Source organism: Myiozetetes cayanensis, unplaced genomic scaffold, assembly GCF_022539395.1.
Source record: "Myiozetetes cayanensis isolate MyiCay16 unplaced genomic scaffold, myiCay2020 scf1, whole genome shotgun sequence".
Taxonomy (NCBI): Eukaryota; Metazoa; Chordata; class Aves; order Passeriformes; family Tyrannidae; genus Myiozetetes; species Myiozetetes cayanensis.
Window position 1 is genome coordinate 95,065,697 of NW_026086604.1, and position 18,609 is coordinate 95,084,305.

An 18,609-nucleotide genomic window follows, 5' to 3' on the forward strand; every position below is an offset into this window, starting at 1 on the left:
TCCAGTTCAATTGGTAATCTTTACTTCTTTAAGAAAATTCTAAGTGAGCCTGAGAGCAGCTGTAGGTGTTCGTCCATTGTGCTTATGCATATTTCATGACAGAAAAGTAAAATGGAGAGGGGTGAGAAGTTACGTGAACAGAAAAAAGTAATAGTTGGTTTTTTCTTTCTGTCTTCAGGTGACAGAAGAAGTTCAGCGGATATTAAAAAGGTGCAGTTATGAATTTGTGTGCAGGGGTAAAGTCAGTGTAAAGGGAAAAGGCGAAATGTTGACCTACTTCCTGGAAGGAAAGGCTGATGGAAATAATTCCCAAACACGGTCTTTAAACTTAGAGCGGAAAATGTACCCTTATGGGAGGGCAAACATCCAAACAAAACTAGGCACCAGCTGTCCATCGGTGTCCTCAGCTGCTAGCTTTACTGCAAAACCTGGGCTTGGAGCAGGTCAAGCGTCTGCCACTCACACAAATCAAACACTGCATTATCTTCCTTCTGTGCCAGCTGTGAAGGAGGCATAGAACAAAGGAGATTTGGTTGTGCCATCTGCAGTGAACTTGGAGAGCAATGGTTGACTGAATTTTTACCAAGAGGTCAGAGGTCATAGGCCATGGCATTAACCAAGGACCACTACAACCCAACCAAAGAGAACTTGGGGACTCTGTAACAAACTCTTGGGATGGAACATATAAGGGCTAGCAATTCTGTTAGGAAAAGTCAAAATGAGATTTTCTGGAAATGAGGAATATTTTCGTGGCATTTTTAAAGGGTAGTTGAAAAAAATTAGATATATGTGCAAGCAATTATTTATGTGTGTGTGTATATATATGTTTTAATCTATATATGCACATATACAAACAGTTCGGAGTAGACTTAATAGAGATTTATAGAGATAAACAAAAAATGTGTATTTATTTACACATCCACCTGCAATGACATAGTAAAGAGATTTCTTTCTGTCATAGCCAGCATTGTTGGGCCTGGGATTAGGAAAGCATCATTTCACTGTGGAATATGGGGCACCTGAAGACTCTTCAGGGCTACGGCAAGAGTTAGAGAAACTGTGCTCCCAGTGCATGAGTTAAAGCAATGAGAACAGTGTTTATTGTGCTGTCAATGGCAGGTTAATGAAGGCTGGATTCAGCTTATTACTAAACTCTATGTTCTCCTTGCATGCTTCAAAAAATTCTGATCAAAGCATAACACTAGGATATGAAGTAGGTAAACCACACAGCTTAAAGTTTAGGCAGAAGAACAATATATATTCTTTCCATTAAAAAAAAAAAAAAGGGTGGTAGAGTTTAGAAGTTACTGCCTCTTTGTAGGTCATTTGACTCTGTGCAAGACAGAGGAGCCACCCTGCAAGCACAGCAATATGCTTATGCAATATAGAAACATTCCTTTATGTATAATGCTGATTTTATTGAGGAGCAGAAGGATGGTATTATTTCAGGCTTTTAGAAAGAGCACAGGTCTGGCTCAGTTCCAGGATTAGCTTTACCTTTCTAAACAGCTCAAAGAATAGTCCTGTACTGGTGCCAAAAATGCTGTTGCTAGTTTTGTGACATTTGTATGTTTGCCAACATAATTTTACATCTTAACTGATTTTTAAATTTATGCCACAGTTTTATTATATCTTGGTTCTATCCAGGCTCACTCTTCAAAGTTGTACAATTATAGAAAGCTATAATTCTGGGAAACAAGCAGTCAAACTTTGCCCAAATAAGGAGCATGGGTAAGGGTGCCAGGAGAGTGAGGCCTGCTCTTAATCTGCATAAAAGGGAACATATTTTGACTGCTTTTTTCTTTAATGCAGCCCACATCCTTTTGTTCATGGTTTCATCTTGAAATGCTGACTTGGATATGAAATGTGGAGTGCATCTCTGTACTCGAGGTGGGGGAAGTTGGAGGTCATGCTACTGAGTGACATGTACTCTATAGACAGGTGCCATACTGTCCTGATGGGGATTCACAGGTTAACTAACCTCACTGCTTTCCAAAAGAGAAGCAAAACTTTACATCATCTAAAAGAATGCAAAATGTCCTTTTAACAAAAAAAAAAAAAAAAAAAAAATCCCCATTTCCCCTGCCAAAATGTGAAGACCAAAAACCACCACCACGACCAACAAAATGAAAAACCCCACTCTAGACTACAGAATTTGTCCAGATTGTACAATAGAAAACTTGTGTATAGATGTCGCATTTCCCTTTAGAGGGCCAATTTTATTACACGTTTCAGTGGAAAGAAGATTCTGAGTGATTCTTCTGCAATAAGCTTTTGCTTTGGAACAGTCACTGTTTGTGTCAAAAGTATATGGACAAATACTGTGTCAGCAGATGCAAATAGTTTTAGAAATGTTACAGGAATTCCTGTTCTTCATGTAGCCACATCAGGCTACTGTGGGACTCCAGTGGTTTTCAGCAGGGTTTTAAATTAATTTTTATGTACCCTGTCAGCAAGGTGCTTCATGCAAAGCCAGGAAAGTTAGTGTTGTGATTACAGTGACTATAAAAACCTGAGAACTGCTTCTTAACTGTACTGTACAGGGTGTCTGCATCCTGGTTGATCTGTAGAAAGATTTCTTTATCTCCCTAATCACTATCCAGTTCACAGTTATTTTCTAGAATAATTTGTTTCCGGTTTTGAGGCATCCAAAGCCATTTAAATAAATACATGTAGAGAATGCAGATACAAAAGAACAAATATTTACATAATTAAACTGAATAAGTGGTATTCGTGTAAATCACACTGCATATTTGTGTTGTCAAATTAGTTTTTAAGAACTAAATTATCATGCAGTTAAGTTAAATATTTAACCAAGTCAGAAAGCATTATGTGCAATAGCATTAATCACTCAGTTCCACTCTTAAAGATTCCATGCTACACAATTTTTGAATCAGTGAATGTGGTATAATTTCAGTGATAATAATAGAATAAAAGAATCTTCAGATTTTAGCAGCAGATCTGTTAGTACATGAACACATCAAACAGATACACTCATTGACTGACCCAAAAGTTTGTAATGAAATTATTTATTTGTTATGCTTTTTATTAGGCCCAAGATATAGGCATCTTGCCATTGCTTCTTTGATCACTGAATGGTCAGTGAGCAGAAACAGATTGTCCCCTCTGCTAATATTTTTGTGACTGTTCACATTCACAGACCCATTCCCAGCCTGCTAATGTCACTGGGAGATCAGGTAGCAAGGTAAATTTGGATTATTTATTTTGAAATATAAGCAGGTGTTAGTAGAAAAGGTCTGAAGATTTTCTAAACCAGACCCTCCTTTCCAACAGCCAAATGAGGCATGTGACTTTTGTAAGAGCATTTTCCACGTCGAATGGAAAGGACCAGACAGGAACAGTCCATCATCAGCTTCTCATTGGGCACTTTTGCAGGAGGTTTGTGCCTCTCAGAGCAGGTTGAGTGGACCAGGATGGCTTCTTGGTAGTGCAGGCAAGCTAATGCACGTATGCGATCTTACAGCATCAATTATGGTGTATTTGGAGTCAGTTTCCAGACTTTTGAGTCATAGAATCATGAAATGGTTTGAGTTGGAAGGGTCCTTAAAGACCATTTAATTCCAATTCCACTGCCATAGGCAGGGGCACTTCCAATAGGCCAAGCTAACACTATTCTCATTAGGTTCATCATCATTAATATAATTATCCTATCATTAATGTATTTCATATTTTTGTTATGGTTGTTGTTGCTGGTTGTACTGTGAGGAAAACTATATATTACTATGTAGTCCTTGACTGAGTAGTACAAAGTCATGAAAAAAGTTCAGCCAAGGCACAAATTAGTAAAAAATCATGTGAAAATGACAGGCAGTATTCAGCAGCCATTTCAACAGGGAAAGCTAAATGCCCATTGAAATCATGATATGTTGCAGCTGTGCTTTTACCTTTATGCTTTCCCTCCCTATTCATATAATTTTCCCCATTTTCCTCTTCTGTGTAAATTTGTTTAACCCCAGCTCTTGTGTGACAACTTTAAATAACGTACATAATTTCTCTGCTCTTCTGCATTCTTTGACATGTCCGTAGGTTTCATATGTGGAAAGAGGGGGAAATATATATGGAAGTAATATTTCCAAAAACTCTACAAATGCACATTTTCTGCCAAATTAGATAAGCTTGTAATCAAATTTTTATTGGCAATTGACCTAAGATGGTATGTGGAATTTGTATTGTGTCCACCTTACTGCATAAAGTTGTATTTCTTATCTTGCATACATTAATTTTCTGGTCAAGCACTTAACTTTTGCCTGGCTGACCTTGCTGTAGCCCCATCAAGGAGTCAGCTCTGCATCCTCGCAACTAAAAGTCCCTTACATTTATCTGAGGATAGTAACTTGTTGCACTGTGGGCAGAACGTCCACCTGTCTCCTGTACTTATGTTCACTGTTTTGTGCAGCAGTTATCTTGAAACAATTAACAGATATAAGCCCTAAAACAAAGTGATGCCATTTTGGCATGTCAGTGTCTGTCAACAGCAAGCACAATATTTCACAATAGTTTGCACGTTTTCTCTTTCAGATAATAGTAATAATTGAAGTCTTTCATTCTTTATATAAGGATATAAGTATCAGAGATCTTTCTGAGTGTTTCTATAGTACCTTTGTCTTCAAATGATTTTTTAATTATTATTCTCTGCTGAGATTGCAGGCTGGTGTTCCATTGAATTACTGGCTAGATATTTCCAAATGTATTCCATTTACATTGACTAGAAAGCTATTTTATCCAGCCTGTAAAATGCACTAGATTTTTGTAGCTGCTTCCCACTGGGGCAAGTCACACACCCTTATCTTCACCAAAACACATGTGAACACAAAGCTCCCTTGCTTTCTTTAGGTGAGACCAAGAGACAAAATCTTCAGCTTGTTAGGGCTGTACCCACAGGGTACCCACAGGGCTGTACCCTTGTGTACCCACAGGGCCTGCAGCAATCACCAGGAGTTTAGCATGCTTGTGAAGGTCAGGAATTGAGCTTCTGTAGGGCAAGTTCTACTTTGGATTATAATGATGTCTCATGTCAGTACTGAACTGAACATTTTACAACACTGTAACCAAGAGTAGGTCATGCACCTGAATCTCTTTCACACTTTTGCCTGTAATTTATCTGTAGGGCAAAATAAAGTACTTGGGAGTCACTGTTTTAAGGGAAATCTGTGCCATTTCAGTGCTTTGAGGAGTCTGAACACATTAGTAAGTAGCATGAACCATTTTCATTGGATTCCTGCTTGTAGCAGAAACAGTGCATTTTCTTTACATCAGCAAGTCCAGATTCTGTATGTGTTCTGCCCAGGCAGGAGGACTATTTAGCCATAATGTTCTTTCAAGTTAAGGGTTTTGTATTACAGTGAAAATCAACATTTTTTAATTTGTGATAAATCTGTATTATAATGCCTTATTTATTTTTAATCTTGTACAGTGTTACAAAACAACAGAAAACATAGGCCTTTCATGTATTATTCACTTTAAAAGATGTATTGTACTATGAAATTTTGTAAATAGTTTTAGCTTGGACAGGTAATTGCATGTACACTTGTATAAAAAGAGGCAAAAAGGCACACTTTTAACAAAAATTAATGACTTTTGTAAGAGACATTTTACATGTGCATGAAGATTATATATCCTTTGAAAATGTATGTCCTTTTGGTTTTCCTTGCAATCTACTGCATGCCATTCATGCCTGATTCAGTAAAACAAAACGAACCAGTAAATTTTCCTAAATGTTTTTAACATATCACTTCTGGCACAGTTAATCCACTAGTTGCATGTGCATTCAGCAAATCAAAATGCAAACAGCAAATAAAGAAGAAAAATAACTTAATGATTGCGATCTGCCAACCTCAGTGTTCCAAGGTCCACAAAACAGTATATGAAAAGTGTTATCAACATCTAAGATGTCTTCATAAGGTACCTTCTGGTCACTAGAAGCAATAAACTACTTACTGTAATATAAAAAGCAAACAGATATTCTAGTTCATAATGGTGTAATATCTGACATTCAATGGGTATTGTCTGATACTGCATTTGATGTAGTATTTTCATCATGAAGGACCAAGTGTCAAATCTGTCCTTGCTGTATGCAGGTGCAACACTATGGAAGGTAAGGGAGGTGAATTTGGCCCATTGATGTTACCCAGAGTATTCTTCTAATGTGGTAATAAGTTATTGTATGTGAAAAGTACATCATGCAAATACGTTGTTTTCCTGGATACATACATATATATATGTATGTATATTTTTTATATATATAAATTAATTTTGTTGCCTTATTTTTGTTAGCTTTTTTACTCATTTTCCAGATAGTTTCTATTGCTAAGCAGAAAGTATTTAACTAATCTATTAGGATTCATTGAATTTATCTGGCTTTGAGTCATCTGTATTCTGTGCTGATGCCATCCTTACAGTGATGCCTCCCTTAGGCATCACAGCCTAACCCTCAGCTTGAGGCCCATGTCAGCTAGTGACATAGAAATAAGAAATCAGTATCCAGTCCTCTATCTGATTTTTTTCCATAATGCTGCTAAACAAAACTTCAAATTCTGGAGGTATTTTGCATGCCTCGTTTTTAAATTTGTCACATCCATGTCACTACAGCTCAGGATTACTTCTCAAATTACTTATATAATTGCTGTATTATAAAGGAGGATTGTTGGAGGAGCATAACACTGATTCTGGTGGCAAAGGAGAAAGAGCATGGAGTATGAATACTTTCTGCTTTGGATAAGGACTTCTTGTATTTTACAATTTGAGCTAGTTTTATAATAGGACTCAGAAATCTGTTAATTTGTTTGTTTAATCAGGTGATTGTAGGGTTAATTAAGCAGTACAGCTTCTGCAAGTACTTTTGCCATCCTGAATTAAGATGCATATTCATACAATATATCCCTGTTGCCTGCATACAAGAATCACTACCTTGTACTGATGATTGGCTTCATTACAGTACTAACAGTCATAAACTAACTTCTCTCAAATTCAGTGGGTTTTACATTTCAGTGTAGCATAATTGTTGTGAATAATGACAATCTGGACACTGCTTCTCTACCCCAACCCTGTTTATGATTGGCTTTTTCCAGAACTCTGTGTAGGCTATTTTTAGCTCTTTGATCCTTTTAGTCCCACCTCTCACTGAGTTTTCAGCCAAATCTAAAATACATTAATGTAAATAAATATTAAAAGTATGAAAAGTATAAAAAGTATAAACGGAGGGGCTGCTGTTGCTCTTTAATTACTCTTTAAAAGTACCACACTGCTTAGGTGGCCTGGATGTGACTTACAGTCTGATTGGTGCAAGGACAAAAACAAGGAAAGAAATAAAAAAAGAAGGACAAAGTTAGCAAGAGTAGAAAATAACAAAAAAAGAAACCTGTGAGATAGCAGTTGCTGAAAGAAAAATTTGAAAGGCCATTAGTCCTTTGGAAGTCAGTGGTAAAACATGGAATAGGTCTGGAGTATCTGAGCTAGCAGAGTACTCAACAGGATTCATAGTAAAACAAAAATAAGCATTGTATTTAACTGCATGGCCAGTTCCATTTCCAAGCTTTTGTGTCAGTTCACATTTACAAGAGTGTCCAAGATCTCTTGGTGAACTACTTTCAGAATTTCAGAAGGAATAATTAGATATAGCTTGGGGTTGTCACCTTTAATGCCTATTTTCTGATCATGAGAAAGCACTTTGAAATTTGAATTAGTATTGGTTAACGTACATAACATATGTGCTGAAAGGACTTGGTTTTGCTTGTGCCTTACTGCATGCTGGAGGATCTGTTTCTTCACATTAGGATCCCCTTTTTATGCCTTCAGTGGCATCAGACATGTCAGACCTGCATAAAACTGAAGGAAGAAACAGTGTTGCATCACTGTGAAGCTTTTTTTCTAATTCCTTTCCTACTTTGGTTTACTATGAATACAGCTGTGTGGATGCAAGGAGTGCTCCAATTATTTGTGGAGGGTACCCATACACAGGTATACATGTGGGTCCAAGCTAAAGAAGGATAGATTTCCTAGAAAGCTCAGCAAACACAGTGAGCCCACTTGTGTAGAAAATCTGTCCAGATAGTTTGGAGCTCCTTTGAAAAACTTGGCTGCCCTGCTCTTTAGAACAGGCTTATATTGCAACATGTTGACTAAAAGCATCCAGGACACTTACCCACAGCTTGTAACTGCACTGTCACATTTGCTAGATGTAGGTTAGCCTGCTGGTAGTAAAACAGCTAACAGTTCTTGTTGTGGGCTAAAGTGGGCTTTAAGTACTGTGGTTATGTGCACTATCGTGTCTTACTTTCAAGTGCCTGACCTTCTGATTTAATCCTAGACCTGTCAATACTGGCATCAGTTATGAAAAATTTCAGCTGGCACATCCAATTTACTTAGGCGATTTCTCATGTCTTTTGCTCTTTAGTGCACACAGGTGCAAAGGTTTTGTGTTCTTAGACTTCAAATGCCATTTGGGCAATATATCAATTTTCAATGAAATGTAGATGAATATTAATTACCTGTGGCCTCACAAAATTGCTTCATGATAATTATATTTTTAATCGCTACAGTAGAAATCCTTCTTTGCTTGGATTTCCTACTTTTTTATTGTAACATTAGTGGGGTTCAATCAGGAAAAAACAATAAGCAAAGTGATTGCATTTGGACTAACCAAATGATGAGTTTGTTTTCTACATTCAAGCAGCAGGTCATTACATGGAGGTAGCTTTGAAAAATGTTACAAGAAGAATGACAGCAATGCTTTTAGAGTTACTGTTTTAAAAACCAGAATCCAAGAACAGTTACCATTTCTAGCATAAATAACTTAATACAGAGAATCTTAGAGCAATGATATTATTTTCAGTGAAATGCTCACAGAGGTTAAAAACCTCTTCTTGGAGATTCTTTTTCCATAATATACTTGTCTGTGTGCAAGCTATTCCTTTGTACATGGAATGTGGATAATGGTGCAAAACAGTAGTAATACATACATTTCAGAGTTTCTAGCAGATTCAGCCAAATTTGACCCATTGCTTAAAATCCCTGTGGCTAAAACTTGTGTCACAACTGACATCTGTCTGGATTTTATCGTGCTGGTAAGCTCTTGAATTCTTGCTCTCCGGAGGTTAATTTCTGCCCTTCTGGTATATCATTATACATTCTGCTTGGAAATGAGATGTTAAATATTTTTCCAATCTGTTAATTTAAAAGATTTAAAAGTGTTTTATAATTAATGTTCAGCAGCCTAAGGTAGGAAGCAAAAGACCACATGAAGCATGTATTCTGCAATCAAAATTAGCCTGCCTACACATGATGACAGACTACATTGTAGGCTTATCCATAATTTTTAGCACCTTATATATATTTAAACGCAATAAATACCATAGCACTAAGAGCAGAAGGAGCTGGGCACACCTACCTGCCTCTTAACACCACATAAGTCTTTAGATGTAAAAATGTGACCTGCAGCTTCTTGAGAGATTGGTGCCCCTTCTACCCTTAACTCATCTTCACTGTGCCATCATATATTTGTGTAGGTGTTTACTGTCCACTCAGGCCTGCTTTACCATCTCCTTGTATAGGTCCTCCACCACATGGCTGTCAAAGTTCATTTTCAAAAAGAAAATATATTTTTAAAAAGTAGACTTTTTCATATAATAGATGTTTAGGGGAAAAGAAATAGCTTTGACATAATCTGGGTAGGAAGCAGTACATGTGACAGCAACCCTGAAAGCACAAGTGGCGGGAATGCAGGTGCCAGCAGCTGGCAGCAAGCTGGGCAGTGAGGCTTCAACCTGCCAGCAGCAGGCAGAGCAGCATCTCTGTCCCAAAGAAGAGGCATAGATAAGCAAGAGGGGGGCAGCCTAATTCATGTTCCCTAGCAGTTTACCAAACCTGTGCAAACCTATAGGTGCAAACCTATATTAGTTGCAAACCTATTTCAAGAGCAGTTATGTTGTCTGTGCCTGGATGCCACTCTCTATTGAAATCTTAGAGCGAGGAAAGATACTGTCTTGGAGTATTACAAAGCTGGTTGAAATGAAAGAAGTAGAATCTTATCAGCTGCTTAACCTGCAGATGTTTGCAGCAAATTCTGCGTTGCTTCTGAACTAACTTGAATATTTGCTTGGGCTTTGTGGAAAAAGCATTATTTGCATCCAGTAGAGATATTCCATTCCTCAAAGGGAAAACCAAATGTATTATTCTCTCTATTTAATTGGCATTAAAGGTTTCAGTAGAATTTTTATTCCTCTTTACAGCCCAGTAAAAATAATGAAAATATTAGCATCAGTGATTATTGAATTATTAGATTAGGCCTTATTCTAGTGACTATTCCTCCCCTACTGGTGTCAGATAGGGTGTTACAGTGACTTCAAGGGGACCAGGAGGAGATCCACTGTATCACAAAAGAAGCATCTACATAGGTAAAATGAATAGTCCTAACTCTAAGGAATGAACTAGTAAGTCAAGATGTCATTATTCCAACTATTATAGCCCACTGAACCTATAAATAACCTTTTTATCTTTATAGCTATACACTATATATGTATGTATATACAGAGTACAATACAATAACTTAACACTGGGTAACTTCTAATGATTGATTTGCATTAATAATACGGGTCTATTTTTATGTAAATAGAATACTGTAGAGTATCTTCCAGGCTTTTTCAGGATTGTTAAATTGAGAAGAGCAATTGAATATTTGTCCTATTTTTATGTTAAAAAGTGAATGGACTGAAATGTTAAATGTGAATGTAAATTTCTTATTGCAACTTTTATACTGAGTGTTTGCACTATTATAATTTCTGGAATCTAATTAAAATAAAGGAAAAAATTTGCTTGAATAAACAGCTTTTTGAGATTATTGTTTTGATTTTGGTTTGGCTTTCTGTGGGGGATGGGAGGGCAGGAGTGGTGCTGTCTTTCAGAGGGTCCCGCTGCAGCTTCTCAGTTTTCAGACTAAGAACATGCCTCTAGAAATCCTCTAATTTTGCTTTCAGAATTACTGTGAACTAAATAATCTCATGGGAACAATTCAACTCCCTTTTGAGTCCTGTTGACTTCTGCATTGACCACAGTGGAAGCCAGCTTGAGCCAAGTGTGCCATTCATTGCACAAGCAGAGGAAAGTAAACGTGCAATAACTGGCAAAATACCAGCCCCATTCATCAGAAGACGGGGAGGGGAAGCTCATCTCTTGCTTTTCACAAGACAGAAAATATTGGTCAGCTTGGGCCAAGTGTAGATTTTGTAGGCAGTTTATATTGTGCAAGACACACAGCCAACCTGAGTGCAAAAATGTGTAGGTTAACTTAAACTTGATTTGAAAACTGATAAAGTTGTATCAGGTAACGCGCCTTGCAAGAGACTCACTAAGCTTGAGTAATTCAAATTAACTTCCAAATTACAGCAGACTCCTATCTGGCCAGCTCAGAGCAGAAGCAGAGGTGCTCAAGTGCCTCATTCCTGTCTATGCAAATATGGGGGTTTTATTCTAAATGCTAGAAAAAGTCTTCTCAGCTGTTCTTCTTGCAGTGTAGATAATTCGTACAGAATTATTGTGTTGACAGAGAGTGTGATGGAAATGTTCTTGGTTTGCCCTTGCACCAGTGAGAAGTGTTTGAGGTCTTATTTAGCCATTTTTCTGTTGGTCTTTCCCCTCTGAAAGACAGCATGCCAAATCTTCATAAGTGTCAATCAGAATAACTGCTGAAGTCAAAAGGACATAAACTGAAAATCTGGCCTTCATCTTTCATTGGAGCTGTTCTGCCACATTGATACTTTAAGGCTTCCCTTAATACTACTTTCAGTGTTGTTTTGGGGGATTTTATGTACATAAATACACACAGAGCTATTTATACTTGTGTTTAAAATACATACACTCACATACACGTTAACAAAATCGCGTACGTTCTGGATTAATGGGTTAGGTCATTACTTGGAAACATATTTCTGCCATGCTCCATTACATAGCTGAATCACTTCAGAAACAGTATGAAAATCTGTTTTTCTTAAAGAATGAGGCAGTATCAGCACTAGATTGCTTATATCCTCTGGTAGCACTTCTGGACTTGAGGAATTCCAGAAAGACTACAATTCTATAGCATAAACCCAGGACTGAAACTGGAGTTCTTGTCCAGAAGTATTACCAGATGATAGTGTTGATTTGAAACAGGCAGAAGGGAAGCATAGAAAATGAGAACATTGTGTACATCCCCTATTGTGTATGTTGGTGCATTGCCATTGTATCTATGTCAAAGTCTTCCAGTTTTGCAGCCATTCCCTAGAGCAAAGGGTCACCTAATGCCCTGTTTCTGCTGGCAGAACATGATGTTCAATGGAAGGAAAAAATTATACAGGTGTCAGTCATGGACCATATTCTTGTTTATACTATTCTGATGAAAAAAAAAAAGAGAAAGTCTTAGCTGTAAAGTGAGCCACATAGGAGAAATTGTTTGTGACAGTTTTAGCTCTCATTAAACCCACTGAACTGTGAAGAGATCATTTAAGGATGGATATCTTGGGGTATAGTCAGGCTTCATAGGAATCCTGATCTGATCCTAAACATCCAGTCCTGCACAGATTATTTCTGCTATCAGTTTCAGTGTAGTTTTCCAGGCTCAAAGCTCAGAGAAGAGAAACTGTGTTTTAATATTATATTAATATAAGCCTCCCAGGCTTATGTTGTTCCTATATTTATAACCAGACATGAGTTGGCTGTTATTAGATTCAGCCATAGAGAGCTAGCAGTGAAGAAGTAGAAAGAGCTAGAAAGTGATGTAGTAGTCATTATTACCATGAATATTTACATTGAATATACAAGGCATAATCTGAAGATGGCAATGATGGCTTTCACAGAGGCAATGTAACATATCAACTACTACACCATCACAGATGAAGCAGATGATCTTCCCTTCCAGAAATGCTCTGCTTCACTAAGTTGGTGGGACTCTGATGAATTCATTAGCTTTCCCTCATCTCAGACCACCTGGGGATTCATCTGCACAATTCTACTGCAATAAGAAAGAGCCATTGATACTCACCTGGCCTTGCCTCCTGCTCAGGACTACACTCAGTCTGGCCACACTACTGCACTGCACAAACACAGCATTTTTAGTTTATTATTAGATGAAATAAAGTAAAACAAATCCATCATTTTCTGGTCGCTAAGAGATTTGAAGTTAGACATTTGTTTGCCATTGGCCAAACTGTGCTCATACTGTTGCCAAAGGTCATGAAAGCAGCACCGACTGTTTTCCCCTGAACTCTATAGTTACTCTGTATGTTTATTGAACTTTGGCAATACTGTTATGTGCTCCTTAGCAGCACTGCCAACATAATTAGAAAGGAGCAGTCATATCAGAAAAGACACAGCAAGTTACTGAGGAAAGGTCCCAGTTTAACATTAACTCAGATTGACTTCTGGGGTGTAGAAACACGTAGAAAGTGTATAGGACACCAACTAGTGAACAAACAACATGCAGACAGGGCACATTGTGGCACTCTGATGAGACTGAAATGGATAAGCATATAATGAAGAGGAGTCATTGACGTAATTACAAAGGCAGATGGTAACACATTGATTTTATCAAGGTCAGTGACCTCTACCGCTATTAAAGAGTACCTGGCTTCTTACTAGTGAGGGAGTTAGACTTTTTGAAGTAAAATATTGATCCTCTAGACTTCTGTATAAAAAAAAAAATTTTATCAATTTGAAATCTCCCTCAATGGTTTTAGACTGACTACATACGATAACCTTGTTTAACCAAGAGAGGCAACAATTTTTAATGCCTTAAGGTTTTATAATTTATCTTCATATAGTAGCATCTTTAAATACATACAAACTAATCCTCCTTTCACATAGACACCAAGCACTGCCTCTGAAGGCAAAGCTGGTACAAACTGAGGGAGGACATGGCACTGAACTTGTCTATAAGGGGTAAAGGTGTGCTTCTTAAGGCTTTTGTTTGCTCAGTCCTAATGTTGCATTAAAGCAGAAAAAAAAATTGGCTGTTAGAATACTATTTTGAATTCCCTGCAATAGGTGGACCTTGGTGAAAAATTTATAACATTAACAGCCAAATTAAAAGCATTTAAGACTCTTTTAAATGGTTCAGAGACAAAGAGCCACATCTCATTGTTCCTCAGGCTCTTACTGAAATTAATCATATAGAAACTGATTTAGACATTTAAATAAGGGTTTGACTTTATGAGCAGCAATGAAACCCACTAAGTGTTTCAAGACTGTGGCTTTGAGTGCACAAAATCAGATTTGTTGTCCGCTGGGACAGGCCAGGTCATAGCAGTCATACCCAAAACCTGTAGAAATATATAACCTGAAGCACACATCATGACTCAGTGTATTGCTAGTTCAGAGACATTTTTTTCTGATAGGTTATGAAATGTCTAAACTATTTACCCAGGATTCCCTAAAGCCTTCCTCTCAGGGTGCTTATGAAGTGCTCCAATTACCAGACTGGAGGGAAAATTATGCCACACATAGGTCTGTTCCTGGACACAGTGGACAAAGGCATTGGTCTAGCCAGAAAAAGGTCTCATTTTCACAATGAAAGATGGGATGTTCCCACAGTTGCAAAGGTACCACTTCCACACTACTACCATAAATAATGCCATATTTTTCTTCAGTGATCTTAGTTCAGCAGAATTCTACCAAATGTGAAGAAAGTCACCCAAAAGGCAAAATCTTTAAAGTTGCTGGAGAGCAAGATCATAAATGTACATAATGCTTTTCAGGCTCTGAAAAGTTTGTTTAACAGTCTACAGAGGATTCATATAGTCCTGAAGGTTTCAGTGAAGATTTCAGTAAAGGTTTTGCTGGTGAAAAGACTGGAAGGCATGTCCTCTGAGGAGCAGCTGAGGACACTGGGTTTGTCTAGTTTAGAGACAAGGAGGCTGAGGGGTGACCTCACTGCTCCCTACAGCTTCCTGAGCACAGGAAGGGGAGAGAGGGATGTTGATCTCTTTTCTATGGTAGTCAGTGCCAGAATGTGTGGGAATGGCTCAAAGCCATGTTCATCAGGGGAGGTTTAGACTAGAAATTAGGAAGCATTTCTTTACCAAGAGGGTGGTCAAACTCTAGAACAAGCTTCCTAGAGGAGTGGTTCCTGTGCCTGTCAGCATTTAAGAGTCATTTGGACAATGTCCTTAATCACATCTTTTAACTTTTGGCCAGGCCTGAAGTGGTCAGGCAGCTGGACTGGATGACCATTGAAGGTCCCTTCCAACTTAAATAGTCTAGTCTAGTCTGTTCTGTTCTGTTCTATTCTATTCTATTCTAAAGTGTCTTCAAAACACATATATAAAATACCTGTCTCCATTGTTTACCCTATCACAAAACTCAGGATTCTCAGTAGAGCCTAGACATGTAATTCTTACTGGAATAAGTGGAAAAAGTACTAAGGTGCTTTTGAAAAGTTCCATTGGCTTCATCTATGCAACTTTCTGTACCTGAAGAGGTTAAATCCACAGGGAATGTTGGACTGTTTCCATTTCAATGTCTGCAGTTGCCAAAGGAGCTTACTAGGACAGAATCTCTTCTCCTTTTGCCCTCTTGTACCATAATGCTTTCCATGCCAAGTGAGGCACTATTCTGCAAAGGTTAGTTCATGATGAGGCCGAAGCCCTCTAAATCTTTTAGGAAACAATTTAATTTCCTTTCTTTTTCCTTTTTCCTTTGTCCTTCTCATTCCTTTAACATTTATTTTAATTTATTCTTTCTACATGATTTTAAATTTAGGAAAGCATTTTCACCCTTATACCTCTCTTAAATTTTTGTTCTATTTTTAACTCCCCTTTTACTCCCCACCACCATTTATATGCTTCCTCTGGCTCTTCCTTCTTCCTTCTAGTGCTTCAAACAACTCATCCCACCATGGGTCATCAGACAGAGTAGAGTGTTGAGCTCTACTTACCAGCCCCTACTTATTATGTGCTTTGTGGAATTCCTCTCTACACCTAAAAACATCAGAGAAGTTGCAAGAGCAGGGAGAGGACCTGAAACTGTTCTGCCCAGGAAAGACTGCACACAGCTTCTAATGGCAAGATTTGTGACTTCATGAACTAGAATTACATATCCAGTTCAATAAATTATGTTAGAGAAGCATATGAGCCAAGGGTTGGTTCAGCATCCAAGTTCCCTTCAGGAGAACTGTTTGGTGCCATCATCAGAGTTGGAAATGAAGAAATGAAAAGGGCAGCAAATGAATAATCACAGTCTCTTAGAATAGACCAGAATACAAAAGGGGAAAGGTATCCATTTTTGTCCCTCTATGTATGTTATTCCTTGGTAAACTGAAAAATAATTCCAGTTTTGCCCTGTTCCAGATGAAGTCTCCTCAAACTCCCATGTCTCTGAATTCATGCACTTGAACTGGAATGAAAGGGATGAAATTTGAACAAAAGACTGTGCTGTTGTTATATTCCCCACTTTTGTTGGTTTTGGAAGTAAAAATATTAAGAATTAATATTTTTCCAAGGGAATTCAGTAAAAATATTTAAATCGTTTCCTATGTAGGCTTTGTATTTTTGAAGCAAATTTAGAAAGGAGATGAAATTATCTCCTAAAATTAGATCAACAAAAGAATCTTTCAGGGCAGAAACATAAAGCCATGGGATGTTTGATATAATATATGTGGAGGTACATAATAATATTGCTAGAATTGAGTGTTGTCTTGCATCATATAACAAATGAGAGTAACGTGTGTAAATATTGACCAATAGGCTTGATAAACCTGTAGAGTTATTCTTTCAAAATATCAAGTAGACAATGCTGAGGATGAAGATGGACATACCAAGGAATGTGAATTTAGTAAAGGAATGATTCATAATAGATAAATGTGAGTGCAGGATACAGTATGTGTCATTCTTTGAAAGATGCAAGAAGCCTTCAAGGTGTCACTCATGTCAGAGCTTGGGTGTTTCATGTTCATGCCCAAGGAGGGCAAAGCAGCAGCTGGAAGCCAAGGCCAGGAGTTTTTGAAGGGGTCCACTGAAATGATGTCAATTTTGCTCAGCCCCCTCAGAAAGCTTATCATGCATACTGCTTGGTGTTGCTTGTGTCACTGCCTTCCTGGGAGAGGTGATATTATGTCCCAGCGATGCATCAGGACAGCACAAACATTGTGACACCATGTCAAGACATCACTCTCTGTACTATATAAGGAACTGAGCTCCGCAAGGCACAGTATGGCTGACCTGGTGGGTTTGCTCAGCAAGCCACAAGGTTTGAAAACTGACTACAAATATTCAAAAAGAGGTAAAGGTTGGTCTATGTTTATAAAGGACTGAGAACTTTTTTTTTTTGTCCAGCCACAAGTATCTCAAAATAGTTTTTGTTTAGTTCTCAAAATATTCCTGTAGGAACCTCCCCTGGGAGTTTAGGAAATAAATAGCTGGACAGACTATTTATTTCCAAGATGTTTACTCGTGCAATCCATGTGATTGTAAGGTGCCTCCATTTCTCAAGCTCTCTTTCAGTTCCTTAGGGGCGCATAATTTAAACCTAGCAACTTTCCCCATATACTGACAGACTGTTATTCCTAAATATTGAACTGGTAGCTCCAATTGTCTATTCATAGTGCAACTATTAATGTGGCAAGAGAGGGTGGTTTGTGATTAAGTTTGAAATGCCCAGACTCCCTGGAACCACAAGTTCAAATCCCTGCGAGATCAGCCCCTCTGTCTGCGCTACATGCACTCTGCAGTCCCAGGTCACCCACAAAAAGCCCTGAAATTAGGTCTGTCTAATCAGCTTATATTTTAAAGGTCCACAAGTCATGTGTTGTCAAAAGAGACTACCCCAATATTTGTGCACATGCTTCCTCACACCTGTGCTTGCTCTACAGCATTGTGATAGGTAGCTGCTTACTGCCACCTGCCACAGAGCTGGCTTGCAATTCAGCACAGGTGATGCAGTCCAGCTGCTTTTGTGTTGATAAAAGTTATGGTCCTCTTGAACCATACTTTTTCAAACCAATGCAATTCTAATCTAAGAGCTAATATTTTGAAAACACATGCTTCAAAATAAAATGCTGCCAATTAGCTGTTAGCGGCAAGCACTGTGAAATTCACACTGCAGTAAAACAATCTTCAGTTTATTCTCACTACCTATTTTCCTAAAAGAAGAGCTTTTTCATGGCAGATTTACATTAATATCCCATTTATTGTTTGAACAAGAAAAGCAGTGAGAACTTAAAATCAGGATGGCAACAGATATACTCCAACAATATACATCCATCTTGCAACAGAACCCCAGGGTGCCTTAAGCATCCATGTGAAGCCAATTAACCACTTGAGTATTTTTCTGATTGAAATAGGCAGCAAGCACCAGAGATTAAATAGAAATAAACATAGCATGTACATAATTTGGCTAGCCCATTTTCTTATGATTAATTAATTCTAGATTTCTATTCAGTAGCTTATTCATTTAGCAGCACTGCTGAAACTCCTAAAAAATGCTAAATGTGCTACTTAGGATGACCAGGATGGGTAGCTAGCAGGTCTATAAGAAGAGAAGCAGCAGCTGAAACCAGATCACTTGAAAAGCAGAGGAAGATAGAGGGCAGAACCTGGTAGAGCTGGTAAGTCTGTTTTATTTTAT

At 37.9% G+C, this 18,609-nt stretch overlaps 1 protein-coding gene across 1 annotated transcript in view; it reads left to right on the forward strand.

Moving 5' to 3' along the window:
* The window catches only part of ADCY1 (adenylate cyclase 1), a 154,032-nt gene extending 143,206 nt beyond the window's left edge, over positions 1-10,826 (forward strand). Inside the window, exon 20 of the mRNA XM_050310435.1 lies at positions 179-10,826. Coding sequence (XP_050166392.1) covers positions 179-517 — 339 coding nt within the window. The 3' untranslated portion in view covers positions 518-10,826. The remainder of the gene's footprint in view (positions 1-178) is intronic.
* Positions 10,827-18,609: the final 7,783 nt, after the last annotated feature.